Source organism: Microcaecilia unicolor, unplaced genomic scaffold (assembly GCF_901765095.1).
Source record: "Microcaecilia unicolor unplaced genomic scaffold, aMicUni1.1, whole genome shotgun sequence".
NCBI lineage: Eukaryota > Metazoa > Chordata > Amphibia > Gymnophiona > Siphonopidae > Microcaecilia > Microcaecilia unicolor.
The window spans coordinates 49,778-72,809 of record NW_021963177.1 but is presented as its reverse complement, the minus strand read 5'-3'; the positions used below and the strand labels follow the sequence as shown (position 1 = coordinate 72,809).

General features: G+C 41.6%; 1 protein-coding gene across 1 annotated transcript in view; it reads right to left on the bottom strand.

Annotated features, from left to right (window-relative positions):
• Positions 1-4,267: 4,267 nt before the first annotated feature.
• LOC115459046 (sentrin-specific protease 6-like) overlaps positions 4,268-23,032 on the bottom strand; it is a gene marked incomplete at its 5' end in the record, with an annotated part of 57,117 nt that continues 38,352 nt past the window's right edge. Inside the window, 3 exons of the mRNA XM_030188911.1 lie at positions 4,268-4,787; positions 10,536-10,686; positions 10,780-10,848. Of these exons, the coding sequence (XP_030044771.1) occupies positions 4,587-4,787; positions 10,536-10,686; positions 10,780-10,848 (421 nt within the window). The remainder of the gene's footprint in view (positions 4,788-10,535; positions 10,687-10,779; positions 10,849-23,032) is intronic.

The following is a 23,032-nucleotide window of genomic DNA, read 5'->3' as shown; positions in this document are numbered from 1 at the left end:
ACTGTATTGCCTTTTGGTCTTCATGTCTTGGGAGGTGGACCCTGAAATGAAAAGTGCTCAAACAGGCATGGCTCAGCCGAGGGGAAGGTATGTTAAGGGAGTCTAAGGGACGTTGCCCCTTTCCATTAAGAATACTCCCTCATAATCAAACCACCTTAAGCTACATAATCCCAACCAAAGAGGAAATGACATGAGAGGGGTGGAGCCAAGACAGCTGCCAGGAAGAATAAAAAGCAAGGCCAGAGTTGGGTTAAGGAGGCCCAAGGAAGGGAGAAGCCACTCTACAACATATGCTTTCATTACTTATGTGTGGCTACCAGAACCCTACTCAGGTAGGCCAAACTTTAATAGTTGAGAGAATTTTGTTCTTGAGGCCTATTTTGGATCCTGAGCAGCATTTGTGCAACCTTGCAGACTGTCTATACTATACCTTTGGGCCTGTTAGTCACAGGCCTATGTAAAGATGGCACTGACTCGCAAAGAGATTTTATTCCTCATTTTCTGGGCCTGTGGGCTTTGTATTTATAGTTTTGCTTTACCTTTGTAACAGTGTCTGGAAGGCCCACCCTCAACCCTCACCCATACTATCACAGTGGAGTTGCAAGGAATATTCCTGAAGGCAGGAGTATTAAAAAACAAAATCATAGCTCCAACGTCATATATGGGAAATAAACTGGCAAGCTCTCAGATACAGCATTTGGCTTGCAAATTATGATTACCCCTTTAACCCCACCTCCCAGCACAATTCACTCTAACTGAGCAACTGAATCCTTAAAAACAGCAGGTGGTAATGGTTGAACAACAAATACTGGTGTTATTTCCTGTGGATATTTGTGGGTTACCTACAAAACAAAACACAGACCGCCACCAGCCATTTTGGAAGTCATTTTAGAAAAAACACTGTACCACATATATATGTACTACACAAGTAGGTAGTGATTTTAGATAAACCACTACATACACATATATATCTGCAACAGAGTCAGATTTCAAGGATGCAGGTTTTGGGAGCATTCAAAATACATGTACACTTCCCACTTTACAAGGTGAATATACATATATTTTAAACTTCCACCTTCTCTGAATCAGACATATGAGCCAACTACTTAATGGGTCCTGGGGTTTTGAGAAGTGAGCGAGAAGTTAATTGTACTTCTCTCTCTGGCCTTAAAAGCCTCCCCCCCAAAACCTCCTTAACTAGCTCCTCTTGTACACGTAGGTTTGCAAAATTCAGTGCTTTCAAGTACATCATCTTGAGTGAAATTGCTGTTTTTGCACTTTTTTTTAAATGGCTTTTTTGAGGGGGTACTTGGGAGTACCAAGTACAGGCACATTTTCCATTGCTAAAATTGCACCATGGACCCCAAGTTTTAATGAAAGAGGTCAGGCTCTACACGCCGATTCGGCCTTGTCATAGATTCTGTGACTGGTTGCAGGGGGCCTGGCTATTGTGGGGTGGGCCTGATGGATGGCCTAGCATTTGAGTACCAACACCTTTTTTGCTAGAAAACACGCACTGTTCCTACTGAACATGCCAGCAAACACTGGTGTACTCCTCCTCATATATATTTCACATAAGTCTACAGGTTCATTGAGCTTTGTGTACACTATATTGGAAGTTTTAAACACCCTGACTTAGATGTCTCTTTTCTGTGTAGCAGTCCTCAGGTTCTGTTTGCTAAAAACAGCTCAGCAGATACCTGTAATGGCTCTACCAGTATAAGGCGATTGACAATAGTAGGAAGACACCCTTTGGAGGGAAACTGTGGGATTCATACAGAAAGCTATTATAGGCAGCAGTAAGTAGTTAACTAAAAGTAGACGCAAATGTTAACCAGTGAACAATGCAGATATGGGTTCAGCATGGGAGTTAGCTCACACGGTAGCAGTTGGCACTTAGTGCCTTAAAATAAATCTAAAAGCAGGCTATTAGCTATTCCACCCTGAAGTAGAAAACTTTTTAAGTGAGCACAACATGAGAAAATTACTGCCAGGTCTAAGGCAACATAGAAGGGTTAATCTAGCCCTCTGCATTGGGACAGAAAAGCTAATAAGCTCTCCTGAGCCCCCAGAACACCCATCAGCTCCTATCCCTGGTAGAGTAGTGGACTTCCTCCCTCTCCCCTCCCCAATATTCCTGGTGTCTAGCAAAAACCCGCTAAACCTTCCCTCTGCCCAACTTAAAAAAAAAATGCCTGGTGTCTACTGGCACCCCCTTAACCTGATCCCCCATTCTCACTACTTAAAAAAAAAAAAAATTCTCTGGTGTCTAGTTTCACCCCCACACCTGATTCCTCCTCAAAACTTAAAAGCCCCCCCCCCCCCACCAGGGCAAACCTGAAAAGGGAAAGGAGCGATGGCCACTTGCTCCTGGTGTCACCATCTTGGAAAATTGCATGGGGGCGGCAGTACCACTATGCAATACGGAATTTTTTTCAGAAAGTGGGAGCCACTAGACTAAAAGGCATTTTTAATTTTTTTTTTTTTTGGGGGGGGGGGGGGGGGGGTGTCAGATCATACGGGTCAGGGGGCTGCTACAGTACCAGGAATTGCAGGGGCCAGTGTAGAAAGCTGAGTCAGGATGTAGACCCAATGGCTTGGTTTTTTTTTTTTTTTTTTTTATGTCACCCTTCCTGTCAGTGTGTTAGCCAGTTACCTTCTCATGCATTGACAAGAAGGGGGCATTTGGAAATGAGCTGCAGATTATTGCTGTGTTTTCAAAGCAACAGTAATTAGCATGCTTATTTCTTACTGCATAGCCATGGAATGTTTTAATCATTAATTTCATAGTAGAAGATGAGCATTGAGCCAGGTCTACTGCATGACTTTTGCACTGGCCCCTGGTTTGGTATAAATACCAAGCCCAGTGTGAAAAGCCTTGTCTTTGGTATCAGCTCTGTAGCCATAATACTATCACAGCAAGCAGAAGAGGCTTGGCTGTTGCTTCCATAACTATATATATTTACTAAAAGAGTAGAGGGTTTCTGGTACTGCAGCCAATGTACTTGGAGAGACAAGGGGAGGGGTACACCTAACAGAGCCTAGAAAGACTGCTGAATCTACACAAGGAGGAACTGGAAAAGGGAACCTTCCCTCTACCACAGATCCTGACAAAGGAGAAGGGAGACAGTAACAAGATCAAGCCTGAAAAAACTGGAGGAGAACAGAGGAGGATCCCAAGAGAAAAACACGACAGAGAATTCCAGTAGCTGAGTGCCCATCAGGGAAAAGACCATCTACAAGGACATTGTACCTGAGGGCTCAGAGAGATCTACTACTTAACACAGAATTACAGAGCAGCTCTTCTCTGGAAGAGGGGTCCAGAGAGTACACCATAAGGAGAAATTACATAGTAACTTAGTAATTGTTGGCAGATAAATACCAGTCTGCCCAGCAAGGTAGCCAGATTTATATCTGGCACTCTGCACATGTTACACTTCTTCATGATTAACACTGGCATCATAAATAGGGCAGTCAGCAACCTCAAATAGGCAGTTATACAAGCTTGAAACAAAGTACCACAATACCATTGCTTTCAATCCTAAGAATGTCTTCCCATCCTTCCTCTGCTGACTAGTATCATTTATTCACTGATATCAACTATATGATTCTACCTCTCCTTCAGAGAGATATGTAGCACCTGCAGTCATAGCATATGATTTGAATGTGACATGATATAAGCCTACTTAATCTTCATCTCTCCCTGCCAATTTGGGGACACAGACCGTAGAAGTCAGTCCAGCACTGGTCTTACTTCCCAACTACTGTGAAATTAGAACTTACCTGCTAATTTTCTTTCTTTTAGCCCCACCAGACCAGTACAAAACTTGAGGGTGCTGTGCTCATCAAGCAACAGATGGAGACAGAAAATACAGAATTGTGTGCTCTGCCCTATAAGGGTGCTGTGCAGACCCAGCACTTCAGTATTTCATTAATAAAGCAGTACTAGCTAATGAAAAATCATTCAAATCTTATAAAATCAAAGCTAGTTATACTCTCTTCTTGTACTTCTCTCTTTCTCTACTGGAGGAAAAGACTTCAGATTCTCTGAGTTTCGCCCTACTGTGTGTCTCGTGAGCTGCTACCTCTCCTTTGCAGATTGCTTGTCTGCTATAATTAGGAACATGTGCAGGATCGTCATTAGCCTAAAAAACCTCCGTGTCTTTTACTTCTTTGTACTTGATATATTCTTTGTTTTTAATCCTTACATACTTTATGTCTTCACTATGCAAAATGAAGTTTCTTATGATATAAGAATGTAATCCTATAAATATTTATTTTTTTAAGCTCAGAATTTGCTATTTTAAGTTCTATTAACAGAAATACAAAACAAAAAGCTTCCTAACAAGTGAAAAAAATAATTACAAATTCAGAAAAAAATTGGCCTCATTAACATATGTACAGACTCATTTACTTAGTACACATCATCTATCTGGGAACAAATTAATTTTATATGACACACATTTAAATAACCAGTGTCAGTCCTAGTCATTTGAGTACTGAACCTTCCATCTCATTAGACTTCTCAACCAAGATGAAGTTCAATTCAATTTAAAATCATAAATCTAAGATGCAGAACAAAGCATTTAGTCCGTGTTGCTGCTAATAAATTGCTCTGTTCCTTCCTGTAAAGGTGACTCTGTTATGTTAAACTCCTTCTGTCTTTTCTTTTGATCTTCCTGCAGATTAAGAATTAGGTGTCGAATTTCTTCTCGCTTAGTTTTCATTCTTTGCTGAGGAAACCAGTCAGTCAAATTCATAGGCAATTCAAAACTTGGAATGGGATGCTATGGAGAAAGAGAAACGTTTATATAACTTAAAAATCAGTTCTGTATGAACTCAAATAATATATTCAGAAAACTTTATAAATACAGCACCCAATTAGCGCTTGTTTTATCTATCATATACGTATGGAAGGTGACAAGATTTCAGTTTATGAACCATAAGCTTATACAGATGTATTAAGGTGACTACACAAGACGAGTCTACAAATATCATATATTTAGAGACAAGAGATGTTCCCTAGTCACAGGAGAGACTCGCTTCCATGGGCAAAATTGCCTATTTTAATACTAGGGATGTAAAATAATTTAAATGTTAATATTTGCTAGTATAAGCAACTGACTTGTATGTTCTCCTATCCTGGTGTGTTGCACATGCCCCACATTGGAGAAAGCTGTGCTGCTACTATTTGCTAGGGAGCATGTAGATAAATTGGGAAAGGGGAATACATCCCTCCTTTACATTCACACACAGAGTGGCCGCAGGCCACTCTTCTAGCTCTATATTGTTTAAATAGTCAACAAAGTTAAAGTATTTAAATTAAAAATAATTACACCTTTATCTAGTAAGTGCAATGTTCATGTCAGCATCTCTCTCTCTCTCCCTTCATCCATCTATCTATCATGCTTGGTTTGTAGTTTTTCAGTAGCCATGGGTAGACACACTCTATATTTCAGTGCATAGATTTGCAAAGCTGTATCACCCCAAAAATACAGCTGCATGGCCTGGAAGTAGTACGGGTCCTTTGGAGGTTGCAAGACACAATAGACCATCAAGTACAAAGGGGGATACGGATATGCATTGGTTGGTCCAGGGAGACAGGAAAGAGTGTTAGGATCAGAGACCAGATGGGTTGGACCAAGGGGATAACAGAGTTATGTCATTCTTCTCTGTTTGTTTCAATGGGTGTTAGCTAGTATCAGTTATGAATTCTAGAAGTTCTTTGTAAAATCATAAATGAGATAACAGATGAAAGATTAAAATAGCATTAAAAACTCTTGTTAGCTGTTTTCACATTCCTCTCTTTTTAAAATGTCATTCCCATGGACTGAAAGCTGTCTTCCCAGAATACCCTTAACCTCATCAGAACCCTTGTATCAGACTGCGGCACATAACTTGCATTGTAGCTTGCCTATAATTCCCTGCTGTGGCATTGAGTTTGGCTATGTTGTATTACAGTGATGTCAAAAAGTTTTCTCCTATTACTGCATATATGCCATATTGAATGGTTCAAATAAAATGTAACATAAGACAAAGGGAACCTGCCAGGCTGTGAGTGTCTCATAATGCCTCTACCCTCTTTTGTGATTCGGTGGAGGTGGCTCAGGAGCTGTTGGGGAGGACAGAAGCAGGAGAGAGCAGGTCATAAACTTCCATGGCCTGACCAAAGGTGGTGATACCCCAGCTTGGCTGTTGATGGCTATGCTTATTGGCGGGATATCCCCAAACATGCCTACTTGCTTCTCTTGTTCCACGTTTGGACCAGGAGGAGATTTGCCTCCTATTGACTGGTTGGACTCTTTCTCTGGTAATTAACAGAACAAATATATGAACCCTCTTTTTTTTTTTTGCGTTCTACTGCCTGCTCTTGGATTGCTGGACGGCACCTTGTGCCTGCCTGGATTTTCATACAGTGGGCGCCTGCTTGTGACATTTTCATACTCTGCTGCTCACTACTTCACTTGCCTTCGTATCATAATTCCATCCGGTATTGCCTCCTTTTACTTCCATCTTGCTGGATTAGAGTCTTGCTGTTGATGGCATCACGGTGGGCTGGCATTGGAGTTTATCACAGTCTGAGATCCTGCCTTGGATAGGTCTTACTCTCCCACCTGTGGTTGATTGCATATTTCTAAGGGCCTCCTCCATATGTGTCATCTATTGTATTTGCTAGATGTATGGAGAGTCCTTCATCCAACGGAGCAGGATTATAGAGCACATTCCACTCACTCGCATTGACTATTTCCTCATCTCCTGAGAATTGTTTGGCTTTGTAATTAAGGTGGAGATAAGGCCATACGTTATATCTGACCATGCCTGGGTGTAGCTAGGCTGGAGTTCGCAGACAGGAGGGCCCAACAAAGGGACCTAGGTCTTTCCACTGGCATTATATCACGACTCTTGTTTTCAAGAGAGATTACTTCAATGCTGGAAAGGCTATAAAACTCAATCTTGGCCATGCAACATCCCCAGTGCTATACTGGGAAGTGGCAAAGGCAGGGAGGAAGCCATTAATTATTCTTCTCATGTAAAGAAGGCTTGAGATCATGAAATTTTATGGTTTGGGGGGGGGGGGGCAGGTGTCAACTTGCGGTGTAGCACTGCTCATGGATAACAGATGGGAGGATCTGTTATCCATGAGACAGCCATGGGTTTTGTCTCACGTCGGTCTATAGCTAAAAATCTTAGGAAAATTCTCACCACGCTAGAATTTTCGGAACGGGAAGATTTTCAGTCTTTACTTATTAGTTTTGATGTCGAGAAGGCCTTCGATCATTTTCACTGGGACTTCCTTTTTGCTACTCTGGATAAATACGGATTTTCTAGCTGCTTTGTCTCAGCGATTAAAGTGCTGTATTCGTCCCCAAGCGCGAGACTGGTGGTTAATAGCTTGGAATTGGAGACTTTTGGAATTTTTCGGGGTACATGACAAGGTTGTCCACTTTTGCTCCTTCTCTTCGCATTGACTTTGGATCCTTTGCTTAGAGATCTCATGTCCAACCCTGCTATTCATGGAATACAAATAGGTCCAGTCTGTTTCAAGGTGGCTGCATTTGCCGATGACCTTTTTAGTCCATCTGACTAATCCTCAAGATTCACTTTCAGCTCTACTGGAAACCTTTTGGGAATATGGCGATTATGTGGGATTTAAACTGAACCTTATTAAGTCAGAGGCTCTTCTCTTCAGCTTCGAGTATCCCGAGGGCCACATTTTCCCTTGCGCAAGGCAGACTGTTCCTTTAAATACTTGGGGATTCATTTGACTATGGAGATATCTATGTTATACTCATTGAACATCTCTATTACTAGATACCACTAAACGCCATCTTAAGGGTTGGCGAGACTTATCTTTGATTTTGTCTGGCAGGGTTATTGCACATGATGATTTTCCCCAAATGGTTATACGTTTTGCAAACGTTACCTTTACGTTTGTTGCAGAAAGACCTGATAAGCCTTAACCGCCTAATATCTAGATTCTGTTGGGCGGGAAAGAAGCCCAAATTAAGATTTCACTTTTTGCTGGGAGGTTGGGGGGGTCAAGGAGGTTTTAGTTTGCCTAACATGAAGCTATACAATTAGGCGTGCTTGTTGCATCATGTTGGCGATTGGATGTTGCACCGTCACTTTTACACCCTTTTGGAGATGGAGCAGGCATTTTTACAACTTTTTCTCCCTGCTGCATAGTCAACAATCTAATCTTCCTTGGAGCCTTAGACGTAGTGTTTCGCTCTGTCCACTGTAGTAGATGTGAAATGTGCTTGTTACACACTTTGGGGGTGACCCATATCTTACAGATCAACTCCCCTTTCGAGGCCATATGGCTCTGGAGCCCGGGATGGATAACAGCACATTTGTCCTACGGAAACGTAAGGGTATAGTTTTGTTGGAACATCTTCTAAGTCAGGACGGATAGCTAGTCTCCTATGAGGTCCTACAACACTGTACAGGTGTTGCTTGGGGCAGCCAGTTTGCCTACTGCCAGGTGAGACTATGTTGCCTCCTTGGATAGTGGGAAATTAAGCCAACATATGGGGGCCTTAATTCAAAATTTCTTCTAGGATATTTCTGACTCTGCATTATCAATCACTAAGATACATAAAACCCTGCTTACATGGGAGCCTGAAAAGGACCACAAGCAGTTCAATAGAGGCGGGCCAATGACTTGCAAATCTCTTTGGCAGACTGGGAGCTTTTGATTAATATTAAGTGTATACCCTCCCTTACCCTATGTGCAAAACTTCAGGAATGTTATTTTCGAGTATTGCAAGGAGCCTATTTCACCCAGCAACAACTCACTAATTTAGATAGCAATTCCTCCTCCCTCTGCCTTACATGTGGGTGGGATATTGGGTCCCTTTTTCACTCTTTTTGGTTTTGCGCAGTGATACAGGGTTTTTGGGCAAGATTAACACGCTATATGAGGAGGTAGTTGGGCGGTGGGGGTGCTTGAGTCAGTGGAACAACTTTTACTAGATAAGCCGGGGCATTCCGGGGGTCAGACAAGGAGGCAATCCTATTGTTTCATAAAACGTATTTGGTGGGCTGTAAGTGTATTCTCCAGTATTGGACACTGTTGGCTCCCCTGGCATATTGACACTGGAGGAATCAGCTGTATCTCTTGGCCATATGGGAGGCCAGAGATGCTAGGGGCTCACAAACGCAAAACAACGCTAGTATGGGATTCTTACCTGAAAACCCTTGGTTCACATAGCCGCAGTTTGCTCCTTAATACCCTATAGACACTACAGTTATTATTTTACTTTTGCAACTTTATAGCAGTTTACCGTGATGTTTGTTGAAGTCTCCATAGACCCCTTCTCTTGCTTTTGGGAGAGGGAGGGGGTGATATAGTTTGGAGTCTGAGGTTTATCCCTGTGTTGGTTGGTTGCTGCTTGGAGGACCCTAAGAACACTGGTCCCTCTGTGGCTGTAATTGATGACTTTTTTTTTTTTTTAGTTTGGGGACAAGGGAGGGGGTCTGGAAGTTTCTTTATTGTGTAGGGTAATTTTGGTTAGTTGTGGAGGGTGGCTGGGGGTGGAATTTTGGGAGGAGAGGTGTACGGTTTTCTTTCGATGTTTATTTAGAAGGAAATTTCTTATGACAGTATTATGTCTAATTACTGTACTTTTTCTTAATAAAATTGTTTAAACATAGTCAAATGGAACCTGAGTAAACACATAACAGTTCTTAAATTATTACTTCATTTATTTAAGGAACAAAGTTATCAGACACCCATATTACCTGTAACTGCCTCCTTAGTTATTCAATCAAATTTAATTGATAATTAGATTCAGCTAATTGAACAGAGCCAGGCTCGACTGCAGCCAGTCCTGTTGAATCTAAACCTCACTACATATTAACTACTTGACTTCCATGGAAAGGTTCATCATAAAGTTTCGACAAAAATGCTAAGCCATGATCAAAGGTAAAGGCCTTTTCAAAAGTAGCATTGTTGAAAAATCAGTGTCATCTAATCTGGGATCCTAATTTGCTTGTACTTTGAGGAAGCTAAGCAACATCCGCCTTATCCTTTTTACATTTGTTAACATAAGCAGTTTGAAAGGTTCTATTCTGGAGAATAGAATTATCTTGTCCCTTTTTGCATGCTATAGAAGAAATGTAAATTACTGATTTCTCTGTAGTCTGTGAAATATATATTTCCTGGTTTGATCTTGGCAAGTCTCTCTCAATATCTGCATATTTGTGGGAAGGGGGAAGGAAGATGAGGACGTGGGGGCCTAGTTATTATTCTGTGTCAAATATTTCCTTGTTGATGACCAGTTTAAAGTAATAAAGAAAATGCTTTATATACACTCTTCTGTAATTACTTAGTTGTAAATTACAATTTCTTTGTGTTGGAGCACAATTACCAGGAAGATTATCATTTAAATATGAATCCATACATAATGTTGTAATTAGTGCTTCTTGTCTTTCTCTGGTAGCACCCAACTGCATATGATTGGTTTCAATAGTGTGTTTCAAAAATGGATATTTATAAGCTAAGTAATTTATTAAAAAAATAATTTACTCACCTCAAAAAAGCTCTCCACATACTGCAGTACATACACTCCGCAATCACTGAAATTGTTCTGCTGTGGCACTCGGGGATTGGAACCTTTCATGAATTCCTTTGAAAAACTCCTTTTACTACCTTTCCTGACTTCCCACTCTATTTCAAGGTACCTGTGACCAATAAGTAAATAGACAATTTCAAACTGAATGCTGTATAAAGAGAGGAAAAAAAAGCATCATGGTCAGAAGAATTATAGAGCTTACTCTCGTAACGTTTTAACAACATTTGATCGAGAAGGTCCTCTGAGTGAGTCCATAAGTAAAATACAGGGCCTGCACAAACAAACAAAAAATATATATATATCACTGCAATTAAATAAAAATATGTCATACTAATTTAAAAAATAACATCTAATTTGTTTTTATACATTCCATCAATTCAAACCATTCACTCTTCTTTCCCTCCAGTTTTGTTCAATATCCCAATCAGCCCTGTCACATCTTTCCATTACCTAGAAATTATCCTAGATTCATCGCTGTCCTTTCAACAGCAAGTCTCAGCTATTGTCAGAACTGGGTTTGCTGTTTCTACAAACTATGCTATCTGTAGTTATCTTGATCATACAAAACTGCAGATACTTATCCATGCTCATGTAATATTGCGGCTTGACTACTGCAATGTAGCTTATGTAGGCATTACAGGAAATTTACTTAGTTCAAATTTTACATAACACAACAACTAGGCTCCTCTGCGGTTCTAAAAAAAATCTAACCATATTACTTCTCTGTTTATCCATTTGCAATGACTCCCCATCCCATTTTGAATTCAGTTTACGAACTTATGCCTGATGCACAAGTCCTATTATCTAGGTCCTCCTTCGTTTCCTTCCACTCTCACAAATCCCTGTGTTGTTTCTAGGCACTTGAGATCCCTAGACTCCTGCTGCCTTGTTAGCAGGTCCGAAACGAGCCCACTATGAGTCTACAAGGCAGCCTGCGTTTTATTTTTTAGCACCAAAACTTTGGAATAGTTTGTCCCATCCTTGTGTGCAGTCATCTTTTTACAAATTTAAGTGCTTACTAAAAACATATTTCTTCCAGCAAGCCTTTGGGTCTCAGTTGCTGGGCTAGATGCGTGAGCAGCTACTGTGATTTTAGTTATGTTTGAGTGTGCTTGCTTGTTTGTGTACTTTCCAGTTGAATTAGAGTTCCTTTCCTTTTATTCTTGTTTCATTGTAAGCTGCTCTGACCTGCATGTTAGATAGAGGTGTGTATCATACTCCATTTTCCCTAGTCAGAAGGTTAAAAAGCAAACACCCCCTCCCCCACTATACCCACGAACTATGAACACTGCATCTAAAGATGCCACAGTAAGTAAGCCTGATGACATGCTTAACTGGTAAAATAACTACCATAAAAAAAAAAATTCTTCCAGATACTCTCAAGAAGATTGTCCAAAGCCTTTGTTACAAACACATATGTAACAGTGTCACAAATTCACAAGCGGTTTAGCTAATAGTGCAGGAGCACAGCTTAACTTAAATAAATTTTACAGAACAAAAAAGGAAAACAATGCATGCAGTATGTTTCTGCTTGCCCTAAAGATTTCTGAAATACAATCCTGCACAGAAACATTATGGACTTCATGCACAACCTTTTTCTTTTTTCTCACAAAAAGCATAGAAGTGCCAGCAATCTTTCAAATTATTATTTCTTGCTCTAATAATGTAAGACAGAGCTGAAAATGATTTGCATAACAGATTTGTACTTCTATCAAGAGGTGTGTGCAGTTCTAAAACACCTTTACAAAATAAGCTTAAAATAGGTGTCTTTGCTATTTGGACACAAGATGTGTTTTTATAAAATGACTCTTAACTGAATTCAAAAATAGGCCAGATTAGACTGGAGGTTCCAGAGAAATAAACTCCGCCCCACCCCCCCCCAAAAAAAAAAAAAAAACCCAAAACCCTGGCCAAGTGCATTTCAATAGGAGAACCAGTTCCAGTTTCTGCAGCATATAAACTTTGATATACTGAAACAAAACGGTCATGGAATTGCTCCTTTGAAACTGCTTCTTTCCTTTTATTTAATTGCCCAGTCACAAAACACACATGGACACAAACAAAACACAAACACACACTCAGAGATTGGAAATATTTCATGAGGCATGCTTTCTTCATTACACATTCCCTGTGTTGCCATACCCCTATTCCTGCTTGGCTGGCTCTTAGTACCATACATACTCAAATATAAACTTATCTGGATATAAGCCAAGATAACATTTTTCCCCCTATATAAAAAAAATGTTATCTTGGCTTATATAGGGGATGTTAACTCTAATATAAGCTGAGGGTTTATATTCAAGTATTCTTCCCCCATGATGATTGGCATTTCTCTCCTTCTTCCCTGTCCCTCATCCTCCTGCGATAACCAGCATCTCTCCCTCTCCTACCTCCCTTGTGGTGACTCTTTCCTCCCTTCCCCTTGTGGTTACCAGCATGTCTCTCTCTTTCCCCCACCTACCCCCCCCCCCCCCCCCCCCCAGAGTGGCAGGCATTTCTCCTTACTGGTAAGCCTAGACGCTGATGCAGAAGTACATTCTTTGTACATCTTGAGAGCAGTTTCCAGCGCACAGACATAACAGGGAGAAAGTGGCCTCTCTAAAACAGAAACTGGTAGGTGACATCATTAACTGTATTATTTAAATGTGTGCTGCCTCCTGAGTTTGCCTGTTCCAACTCCTCTGTCTGCCAGCAGTTTCCAGTCTCCAAGCTGTCATATACCAACAATCGCAGCCTGAGGCACTCTTTCGGGTGCTGATATAAGCGCTCAGCCAGGCTCAAGGGAAATCAAGCTCCAAGGCATCACGCCGAAGGGGCGTGCCAAAGGGGCACCAGGACACTACACATCAGAGACATACACATTTATCAAATATCTGCCTTCAATTCATCATATGCAGTACGTCTACTTCCAGACATTATCTCTCACTAGTCTCAAAATGTTCTTCCAGTAATTCACATTTAATTGGCTATGTATTACTATTCTATATCACATTTTAACTGGTTCTCCCTCTATTGCTTTAGAAACCTACTTCAATATCCCAGTCATTATTTCTAACAGGTTTACGTTAAAGCAGGAAACCAAAAAACATAATATGACATTCAAATTCCCCTCCTCCCCCCCTCTTCCCTCCCCTTCTCATGTGCACTGTGGAATGCCCACTCGGTCTGCAACAAACTTCCCTTCACCCACGATCTCTTCATCTCTCATTCCCTTCACCTGCTTGCCCTAACTGAAACCTGGCTCTCCCCTGACGACTCTGCCTCAGTTGCGGCTCTATGCCATGGAGGCTATCTCTTCTCCCATACTCCCCGCCTAGTTGGCCGTGGAGGAGGCGTCGGGTTACTACTCTCGCCCTCCTGTAGCTTCCAACCCCTCCTCCTACCACAGTCTCACTGCTTCTCATCCTTTGAAGTCCACTCCATCCGTCTATTCTACCCGTTGCCACTCACAGTGGCAGTCATTTACCGCCCCCCTGATAAATCCCTCCCTTCCTTCCTCACCGACTTCGATGCCTGGCTTTCTGTTTTTCTTGAACCCTCATCTCCATCCCTCATTCTCGGAGACTTCAACATACACGTTGATGACCTGTCCAACTCTCACGCTTCTCAGTTCCTCACTCTAACATCCTCCTTCAACCTCCAGCTTTGTTCCACCACCCCTACTCACCGTGATGGCCATTGCCTTGACCTCGTCCTCTCCTCTTCCGGCTCACCCTCCAATTTCCACACCTCAGCTCTTCCTGTCTCTGATCATCACCTGATCACCTTCACACTTCTTCACCCTCCCCCTCAGCCCCGCCCAACATTAACCACTACTTCCAGGAATCTCCAGATTATTGACCCTCCCACCTTATCATCTAGTATTTCTAATCTCCTCCCCTCCATCATGTCCTCCGAGTCTGTTGACGAGGCTGTCTCCGCTTACAATGCCACTCTCTCCTCTGCTCTGGACACCCTTGCACCATCCACCTCCCGTCCCACAAGGCGTACTAATCCCCAGCCCTGGCTGACCCCTTGCATCCGTTACCTTCGCTCCTGCGCCCGATCTGCTGAACGCCTCTGGAGGAAATCTCGCACCCATTCAGATTTCCTTCACTACAAATTCATGCTATCCTCCTTCCAGTCCTCACTATTCCTTGCCAAACAGGACTATTACACCCAATTGACTAATTCTCTCAGCTCTAACCCTCGTCGTCTCTTCGCCACCCTTAACTCCCTCCTCAAAGTGCCCTCCGCTCCCACCCCCCCGTCACTCTCTCCTCAATCACTGGCTGACTACTTCCGCGACAAGGTGCAAAAGATCAACCTTGAGTTCACTACCAAGCCACCTCCTCCTCTTCACCTTTCAACCCTCTCCCTCAACCAACCAACCCAGACCTCCTTCTCCTCCTTTCCTGATATCTCCGAGGAGGAAACCGCCCGCCTTCTTTCCTCCTCAAAATGCACCACTTGTTCCTCTGATCCCATCCCCACCAACTTACTTAACACCATCTCTCCTACTATCACCCCCTCCATCTGTCATATCCTCAACCTCTCTCTCTCCACTGCAACTGTCCCCGACACCTTCAAGCATGCTGTAGTCACGCCACTCCTCAAAAAACCATCACTAGACCCTACCTGTCCCTCCAACTACCGCCCCATCTCCCTCCTACCCTTCCTCTCCAAGACACTTGAGCGCGCAGTCCACAGCCGCTGCCTTGATTTTCTCTCCTCTCATGCCATCCTTGATCCGCTTCAATCCGGTTTTCGCCCTCTTCACTCGACAGAAGCAGCACTTTCTAAAGTCTGTAATGACCTGTTCCTTGCCAAATCCAGAGGCCACTACTCTATCCTCATCCTCCTGGATCTATCCGCCGCTTTTGACACTGTCAATCATGACTTACTTCTTGCCACACTGTCCTCATTTGGGTTCCAGGGCTCTGTCCTCTCCTGGTTCTCCTCCTATCTCTCCCACCGCACCTTCAAAGTTCACTCTCATGGATCTTCCTCCACCCCCATCCCCTTATCTGTTGGTGTTCCCCAGGGATCGGTCCTTGGACCCCTTCTCTTCTCAATCTACACCTCTTCCCTGGGCTCCCTGATCTCATCTCATGGTTTCCAGTATCATCTCTATGCTGATGACACCCAACTGTATCTCTCCACACCAGACATCACCGCGGAGACCCAGGCAAAGGTATCGGCCTGCTTATCCGACATTGCTGCCTGGATGTCCAACCGCCACCTGAAACTGAACATGTCCAAGACCGAGCTTATCGTCTTTCCACCAAAACCCACTTCTCCTCTTCCTCCACTTTCTATCTCAGTTGATAACACCCTCATCCTCCCCGTCTCATCTGCCCGCAACCTCGGAGTCATCTTTGACTCCTCTCTTTCCTTCTCTGCGCATATCCAGCAGATAGCCAAGACCTGTCGCTTCTTCCTCTTTAACATCAGCAAAATTCGCCCTTTCCTCTCTGAACACACCACCCGAACTCTCGTCCACGCTCTCATTACCTCTCGCCTGGACTACTGCAACTTACTCCTCACCGGCCTCCCACTTAGCCATCTATCCCCCCTTCAGTCTGTTCAGAACTCTGCTGCACGTCTCATATTCCGCCAGAACCGATATACTCATATCACCCCTCTCCTCAGGTCACTTCACTGGCTTCCGATCAGATACCGCATTCAATTCAAGCTTCTCCTTCTTACCTACAAATGCACTCAGTCTGCTGCCCCTCACTACCTCTCTACCCTCATCTCCCCTTACGTTCCCGCCCGTAACCTCCGTTCACAGGATAAATCCCTCCTCTCAGTACCCTTCTCCACCACCGCCAACTCCAGGCTCCGCTCATTCTGCCTCGCCTCACCCTATGCTTGGAACAACCTTCCTGAACCCTTACGCCAAGCCCCCTCCCTGCCCATCTTCAAGTCTTTGCTTAAAGCCCACCTCTTCAATGCTGCGTTCGGCACCTAACCCTTACCGTTCAGTGAATCCAGACTGCCCCAATTTGACTGCCCCTATCGGACCGACCGTTCACTTGTCTATTAGATTGTAAGCTCTTTGAGCAGGGACTGTCTCTCTTTGTTAAATTGTACAGCGCTGCGTAACCCTAGTAGCGCTCTAGAAATGTTAAGTAGTAGTAGTAGTAGTAGTAATTATTGTAATCAACAATCATACACACATCAATCAAAAAACACCTGACTCAAAGCTACCCTACTCAAATACAAAACATAACCCTTTCTCCACAAGAAAACATCTCATAAATGTACTCTAATTTACTCCAGTCCCAATTGGATATGTTAATGCCAGATCTACAATAAACAAAACACAGATAATCAGAGAATGGCTAGAAGAACAATTAAACCTCCTATTGATTAATGAAACCTGGTTACATGCGCAAGATGATCCAATATTAAATGACCTATGTCCCCAAGTTACAAAAATGTTCACCAAGCTAGAAAAGGGAAAAAAGGAGGATACATTCCCATAATATATAAATCCCTTTTCAAAGTAGAACTGATATCTCATATTAACTCCCCTACTCTTGAAACAATTGCTTGGAAAATCAACGACGACACTCTATCTGCATCATCCTTTTTTATTGCCCACCAGTAAGGTGGCAATCAACAGAAAATATCTTAACTGAATTTGTATCTAACATATGCACTAAATTTGATAATGTCCTACTAATAGGGGACATCAATTTACACCTAATCAGAATGACAATACAAAACATGTACTTGACTTTTTAAACTAATGGCAACTCACACAGCCATAGCTCTCACAATAAAGGCCACTTACTTGACCGATCAGCCTATAAATCTGCAAACAACTTTCATCTAAGTAACCATACCTAGACTCAAACTCCCTGGTCAGATCGCAGTAAACTCGAATTCTCTCTCTATTGGAGGGAAAATACAAAATCAATGAAAAATAAAAGTACTAGGACTCCTCACAAAACTAGAGGAAAAATAAACACCACAACCTTCTGGTCTAACATCATGAACAATCCTGCTCTTCCTCCAGCAGACAATAACTTCAATATTAAATGGGATGACCTATGTGAAAATGTCTTAAATAACATAGCTCCCCTCAAATCCACATTCAAATCAACCTAGAAAATTTCATCTTGGTTTAATCAATCTATCATTCTTTTGAAAAGGAAATGTAGAAAACTGAAAGAAAATTGGCTAAAGACAAATCAAACGAAAACAAATGAACATTGGAAAATTTCCATCAAAACATATAAAAATGAGATCAAAAGTGCAAAAACTCAATACTATAACAAAATAATCGGTGGTAATTTCCTTAATGCCAGCAAACTTTTCAATTTATTTATTGTTAACACTTATATCCCACAAAATCCCACTGAGGCAGGCTCCATGTGGCTTACAACATTCAAGGAAAAGAATAACATAGAAATTCTAGAACAACAGAGAATAAGACAGTAGAGGGCAAGGGAGGGAAACAATAGGATAAATCTGATAAAAAGCTTATTATCCACAAAAGAAAAACCACAACCACTGAGTCCCCACCAACAGCAGAGCAACTGGCTACTTCTTTTGAACAAAAAATAGTTAAAATCAGGAGGCGGCGGCGGCGTATTCAAATTGAAAATCAATCATCAAGATATTTACGAAAAACAGTCAGACACACATACAGGAATAGCCATTAACAGAATCTGGTCTTCCTCCCAACCACCAACCCATGACACAGTAAAACATTACCTTCTAAAATACTCTGCCTCACAATGCATACTAGACCTTTGTCTTATTTACCTTATGAAGGAAGCTCCTAATATATTCATTATTCTGCTTCAGCAGAATAACTCCTTCTTACTATTCCACAGCACTTTCCCTGATAATAAAGGCTCTATTATCCTAACACCAATATCAAAAAACAATTCTATCACCTAATGTAACAAACCAGAGACCAGTAGCCTCCACTCCTTTGATGATAAATGCGATGGAATGAATAGTAGCAGCACAAACTATGAAATACCTTTCACATTTCTCCCTACTACACAAATTGCAATCAGGTTTCAGACCATGCTATAACACCATAACGGTCTTTACTACCCTAGTATCAAATCTCAGAAAAGAAATTAGCATAGGGTCTAAGATCTTAATAATGCAGTTTAGTGCATTCAATGTAGTGCATTCAATGTAGTAGATCATAATAAAAAACATGTCTCATTCTTTCTTCACAACATAACACGAGCAAATCCACCACTATAAACACCCCAAACCATACCCTTCCTGTTTCAGATAGCTTGAAAATACTTGGAGTTACAATTGACCGAAATCGCACACTAGAAAGCCATGTGAAAAATACAACTAAGAAAATGTTCCAATCAATGTGGAAACTCAAAAGAGTAAAACCTTTCTTCCCAAGGGAAATATTTTGCAGCCTGGTACAATCAATGGTGCTAATCACCTTGACTACTGCAATGAACTCTATGCTGGATGTAAAGAAGAATTACATCCAGCTGAGATGTCAAGAAGCTCCAAACAGCCCAAAACACAGCAGCCAGACTCATATTCGGTAAAAAAAAAATACGAAAGTGCCAAACCCCTAAGAGAAAAACTGCACTGGCTCCCACTTAAAGAACGTATTATGTTCACAGTCTGCACTCTAGTTCATAAAATCATCTACGGTGAGGCCCCGGTCTACATGTTAGACCTCATAGATTTACCACCCAGGAACACAAAGATTAGCACGCATATTCCTGAACCTCCATTACCCCAGCTGCAAAGGACTAAAATACAAATTAACATATACATCCAGCTTTTCCTACATAAGCACGCAGCTATGGAATGAATTATTACCACTCGCCGTGAAAATAATGCGCGACCTAACTCACTTTCGGAGATCACTGAAAACTTACCTGTTCAACAAAGCATATCATAACGATCCATTCTAATTACCAGACAACGAAACTCAAGCCTGAACTGAAACCTAACTCTCTCCACCGACTACGAAACCCTACTCTACCACGAATAAACTTTAATGCAATACCACTCTTCTCTTATTCCGATTATGAACTCTTTATACTGACTGCTTAATCTACTATGTCAATCATGATCTTTAATGTAATACCACCTGTTTCTCTCACTCCGAAATGGCGATCACCATGACGGAACAATGTAAGCCACATTGAGCCTGCAAACAGGTGGGAAAATGTGGGATACAAATGCAACAAATAAATAATATCCTATTAAACATACTAGACAACTTTGGTATATGTGGCACAGTCCACAAATGGTTTCAAGGATTCCTGAAATCATGATCTTACAAAATGAAACCTTATCCTCTCCTTGGTCACTGGACTGTTGCATCCCTCAGGGCTCTCCACTATCACCCATACTGTTTAATGTAATGATGTCATCACTAGGTAACAGGCTAGAAACAGCAGGATTCAAAACATTCATAGTTGCTGATGATGTTACCATATACATAAACTTCCAAAGGAACATTCAAGACATCTTACAAAAGGCAAAACTTGGCTTAAATTTGATGAAAAAAAACAAAAAACAAAAAAGGAGGTAAAAACCCTCACGGTACCGTGGGATATAAAACAAAAAGTGAGGAGAGTGGATGAGGATACCAACAATAATGTATGTATTTATTTACTTGTAAAATAAAAATGTACAGTGTCATCTTTTAATTTTTTAATCTTTTATTTTACAAGTAAATAAATACATTATTGTTGGTATCCTCATCCACTCTCCTCACTTTTTGTTTTAAATTTGATGGAAACATGGGCCTCAGAATCCAAACTAAAGCTAAATAAAGAAAAAAGAATGAAATTCATGGTCATTACCAACCTATTTGACCGAAACGACTGCAACAGTTTCACAATTGACAACAATCTGAAAATTCTAGGTATAATTATAGACAAACATTTAACATTTGATACTCAAGTTTCCTCAGTAATCACAATCTCTTTCAGGTCTCTTTCGAAACTAAAAAGGATCAAACCCTATTAGAAACATTCAGACTATTGGTACAATAATTAATATTATCCCAATGCTGAATGTAAGAAGTACCTGTTGAAAAAACTCCAAACAGCTGAAAACACTGCAGGCAGGTTCATATACAAAATCTCTCGTTTTGAAAGTACCTCCCCTAATACTGGCTTTCCATCAAAGTGAGAATCATCTTCAAATAATGTACCTTTATCTTTCAAATCCTAAATGACACAGCTCCAGACTATATGGTACCATTAATAAACTTACCTCAAAGAAACGATAAATATGAGGCAAGAAACTCTCTCACACTACACCTCCTAAATTGTAAAAAGGTGATCTACAAAACTGTCTACTCTGCAGACTTCACTTACCTAGGAACCAAATAGTGGAACTCCTTACCACCTAAAATAAGAAATAAATATACAGGAATATACTAGATTCTACAAAATCCTCAAATCATTCCTATTCAAATAAACCCTCACAAAGAACAACTATATCTCAAATAACTAATTGTTACCTAAATTGGTTATTACTCTATTTACCATTAACCTTCTCTTTGCTTCAAGTACAATTCCTCATTCATAATAATTTTCTAAATGTTTAACATCCATAGCTATCCCAGTACATTTATGATACTGTATTGTAAAACTGGATTCTTACAACAAATTATTCTTATGCATTATTCTTTGTTATGTATCTTATACCAGTGGCGTAGCCACAGGTGGGCCAGGGCCCATCCACTTAGGGCTCAGGCCCACCCAACAGCAGCACACATTTAGCGGTAGCGGGTGGAGATCCCAAGCTCTACCAGCTGAAGACTTCCCCCTGATGGTAATGAAAACGCTACTCTCCACGATACTGGCACCTGCGCATGTTCAGTTTTGAGCGCATGCCTGCTGCAGACTGCCAAGGTGGAAAGAAGCATTTTCCTGCCAGCTGAGATGTCTTTTTGTGGTGGTGGGGGAGAACATTTGGTGCCCACCCACTTCTTACCTAGGCCCACCCAAAATCTGTTGTCTGGCTACGCCCCTGTCTTATACGGTTTATTGTAAGCTACACTGAACTCAAGCTTGTTTTGCATAATGTGGGATAGAAATGTCACAAATAAATAAACAAACTGCAAGCAGGGCTTGCCTGGGGCCTTGAGCATCACTGCGGGGGAGGACAGAATATGAATATCGTGCTGACTATAACCAAGATCCTAATTTTTGGGTGTTTTTTGGGGGCCCCAAAATCTCACCTTATAGTCAAGTATATACGGTAATTGAGATGGGCATTTCATTTTCTTTGTTGTAAATTATACTGTGAAAATGGGTAACTGAACTGTATGCTCTTTTAATGGTTGCTATGTACAGTGACACAACAGGGCAATTCTATAAATGGGTGCCTGGGAGGAGCCTATTCTAGAAAGCAATGTAAGCATCTACTTTTCTTTATAGAATACTAGGTTTCTTCTAGATACTTGTGACCTGAATTTCTTTCCGAGCACTCTACCAAAACCCTCATCCACACCCTTGTCACCTCTCGTTTAGACTACTGCAATCTGCTTCTTGCTGGCCTCCCACTTAGTCACCTCTCCCCTCTCCAGTCGGTTCAAAACTCTGCTGCCCGTCTCATCTTCCGCCAGGGTCGCTTTACTCATACTACCCCTCTCCTCAAGACCCTTCACTGGCTCCCTATCTGTTTTCGCATCCTGTTCAAACTTCTTCTACTAACCTATAAATGTATTCACTCTGCTGCTCCCCAGTATCTCTCCACACTCGTCCTTCCCTACACCCCTTCCCGTGCACTCCGCTCCATGGATAAATCCTTCTTATCTGTTCCCGTCTCCACTACTGCCAACTCCAGACTTCGCGCCTTCTGTCTCGCTGCACACTACGCCTGGAATAAACTTCCTGAGCCCCTACGTCTTGCCCCATCCTTGGCCACCTTTAAATCTAGACTGAAAGCCCACCTCTTTAACATTGCTTTTGACTCGTAACCACTTGTAACCACTCGCCTCCACCTACCCTCCTCTCTTCCTTCCCATTCACATTAATTGATTTGATTACTTTATTTATTTTTTGTCTATTAGATTGTAAGCTCTTTGAGCAGGGACTGTCTTTCTTCTATGTTTGTGCAGCGCTGCGTATGCCTTGTAGCGCTATAGAAATGCTAAATAGTAGTAGTAGTAGTACCTGAATTGGCCATTGGTCTGACCCAGTATGGCTATTATATTACTAGCCTTACCAGGTTTATATGCATGAGCACTTATACCACCTATAGAGCTAGTGTGTAAGCATCTTTATTCTGAAATTTATATAAGCATGACCCCCACCCATGTGTATATCCCTCTTGTAAACAAATGCTATATAAAATGTATTTCTAGAATAGTGCTTAGACAGAATTTTGACAGTAGCGTATCTATGCACATACACATGGAAATGCCATTATTCTATATATTTACATGCATAATGGGTGCTTTAAATGTTGGTGCCTGTGTTACAAAATTGCCCAAGTAACTG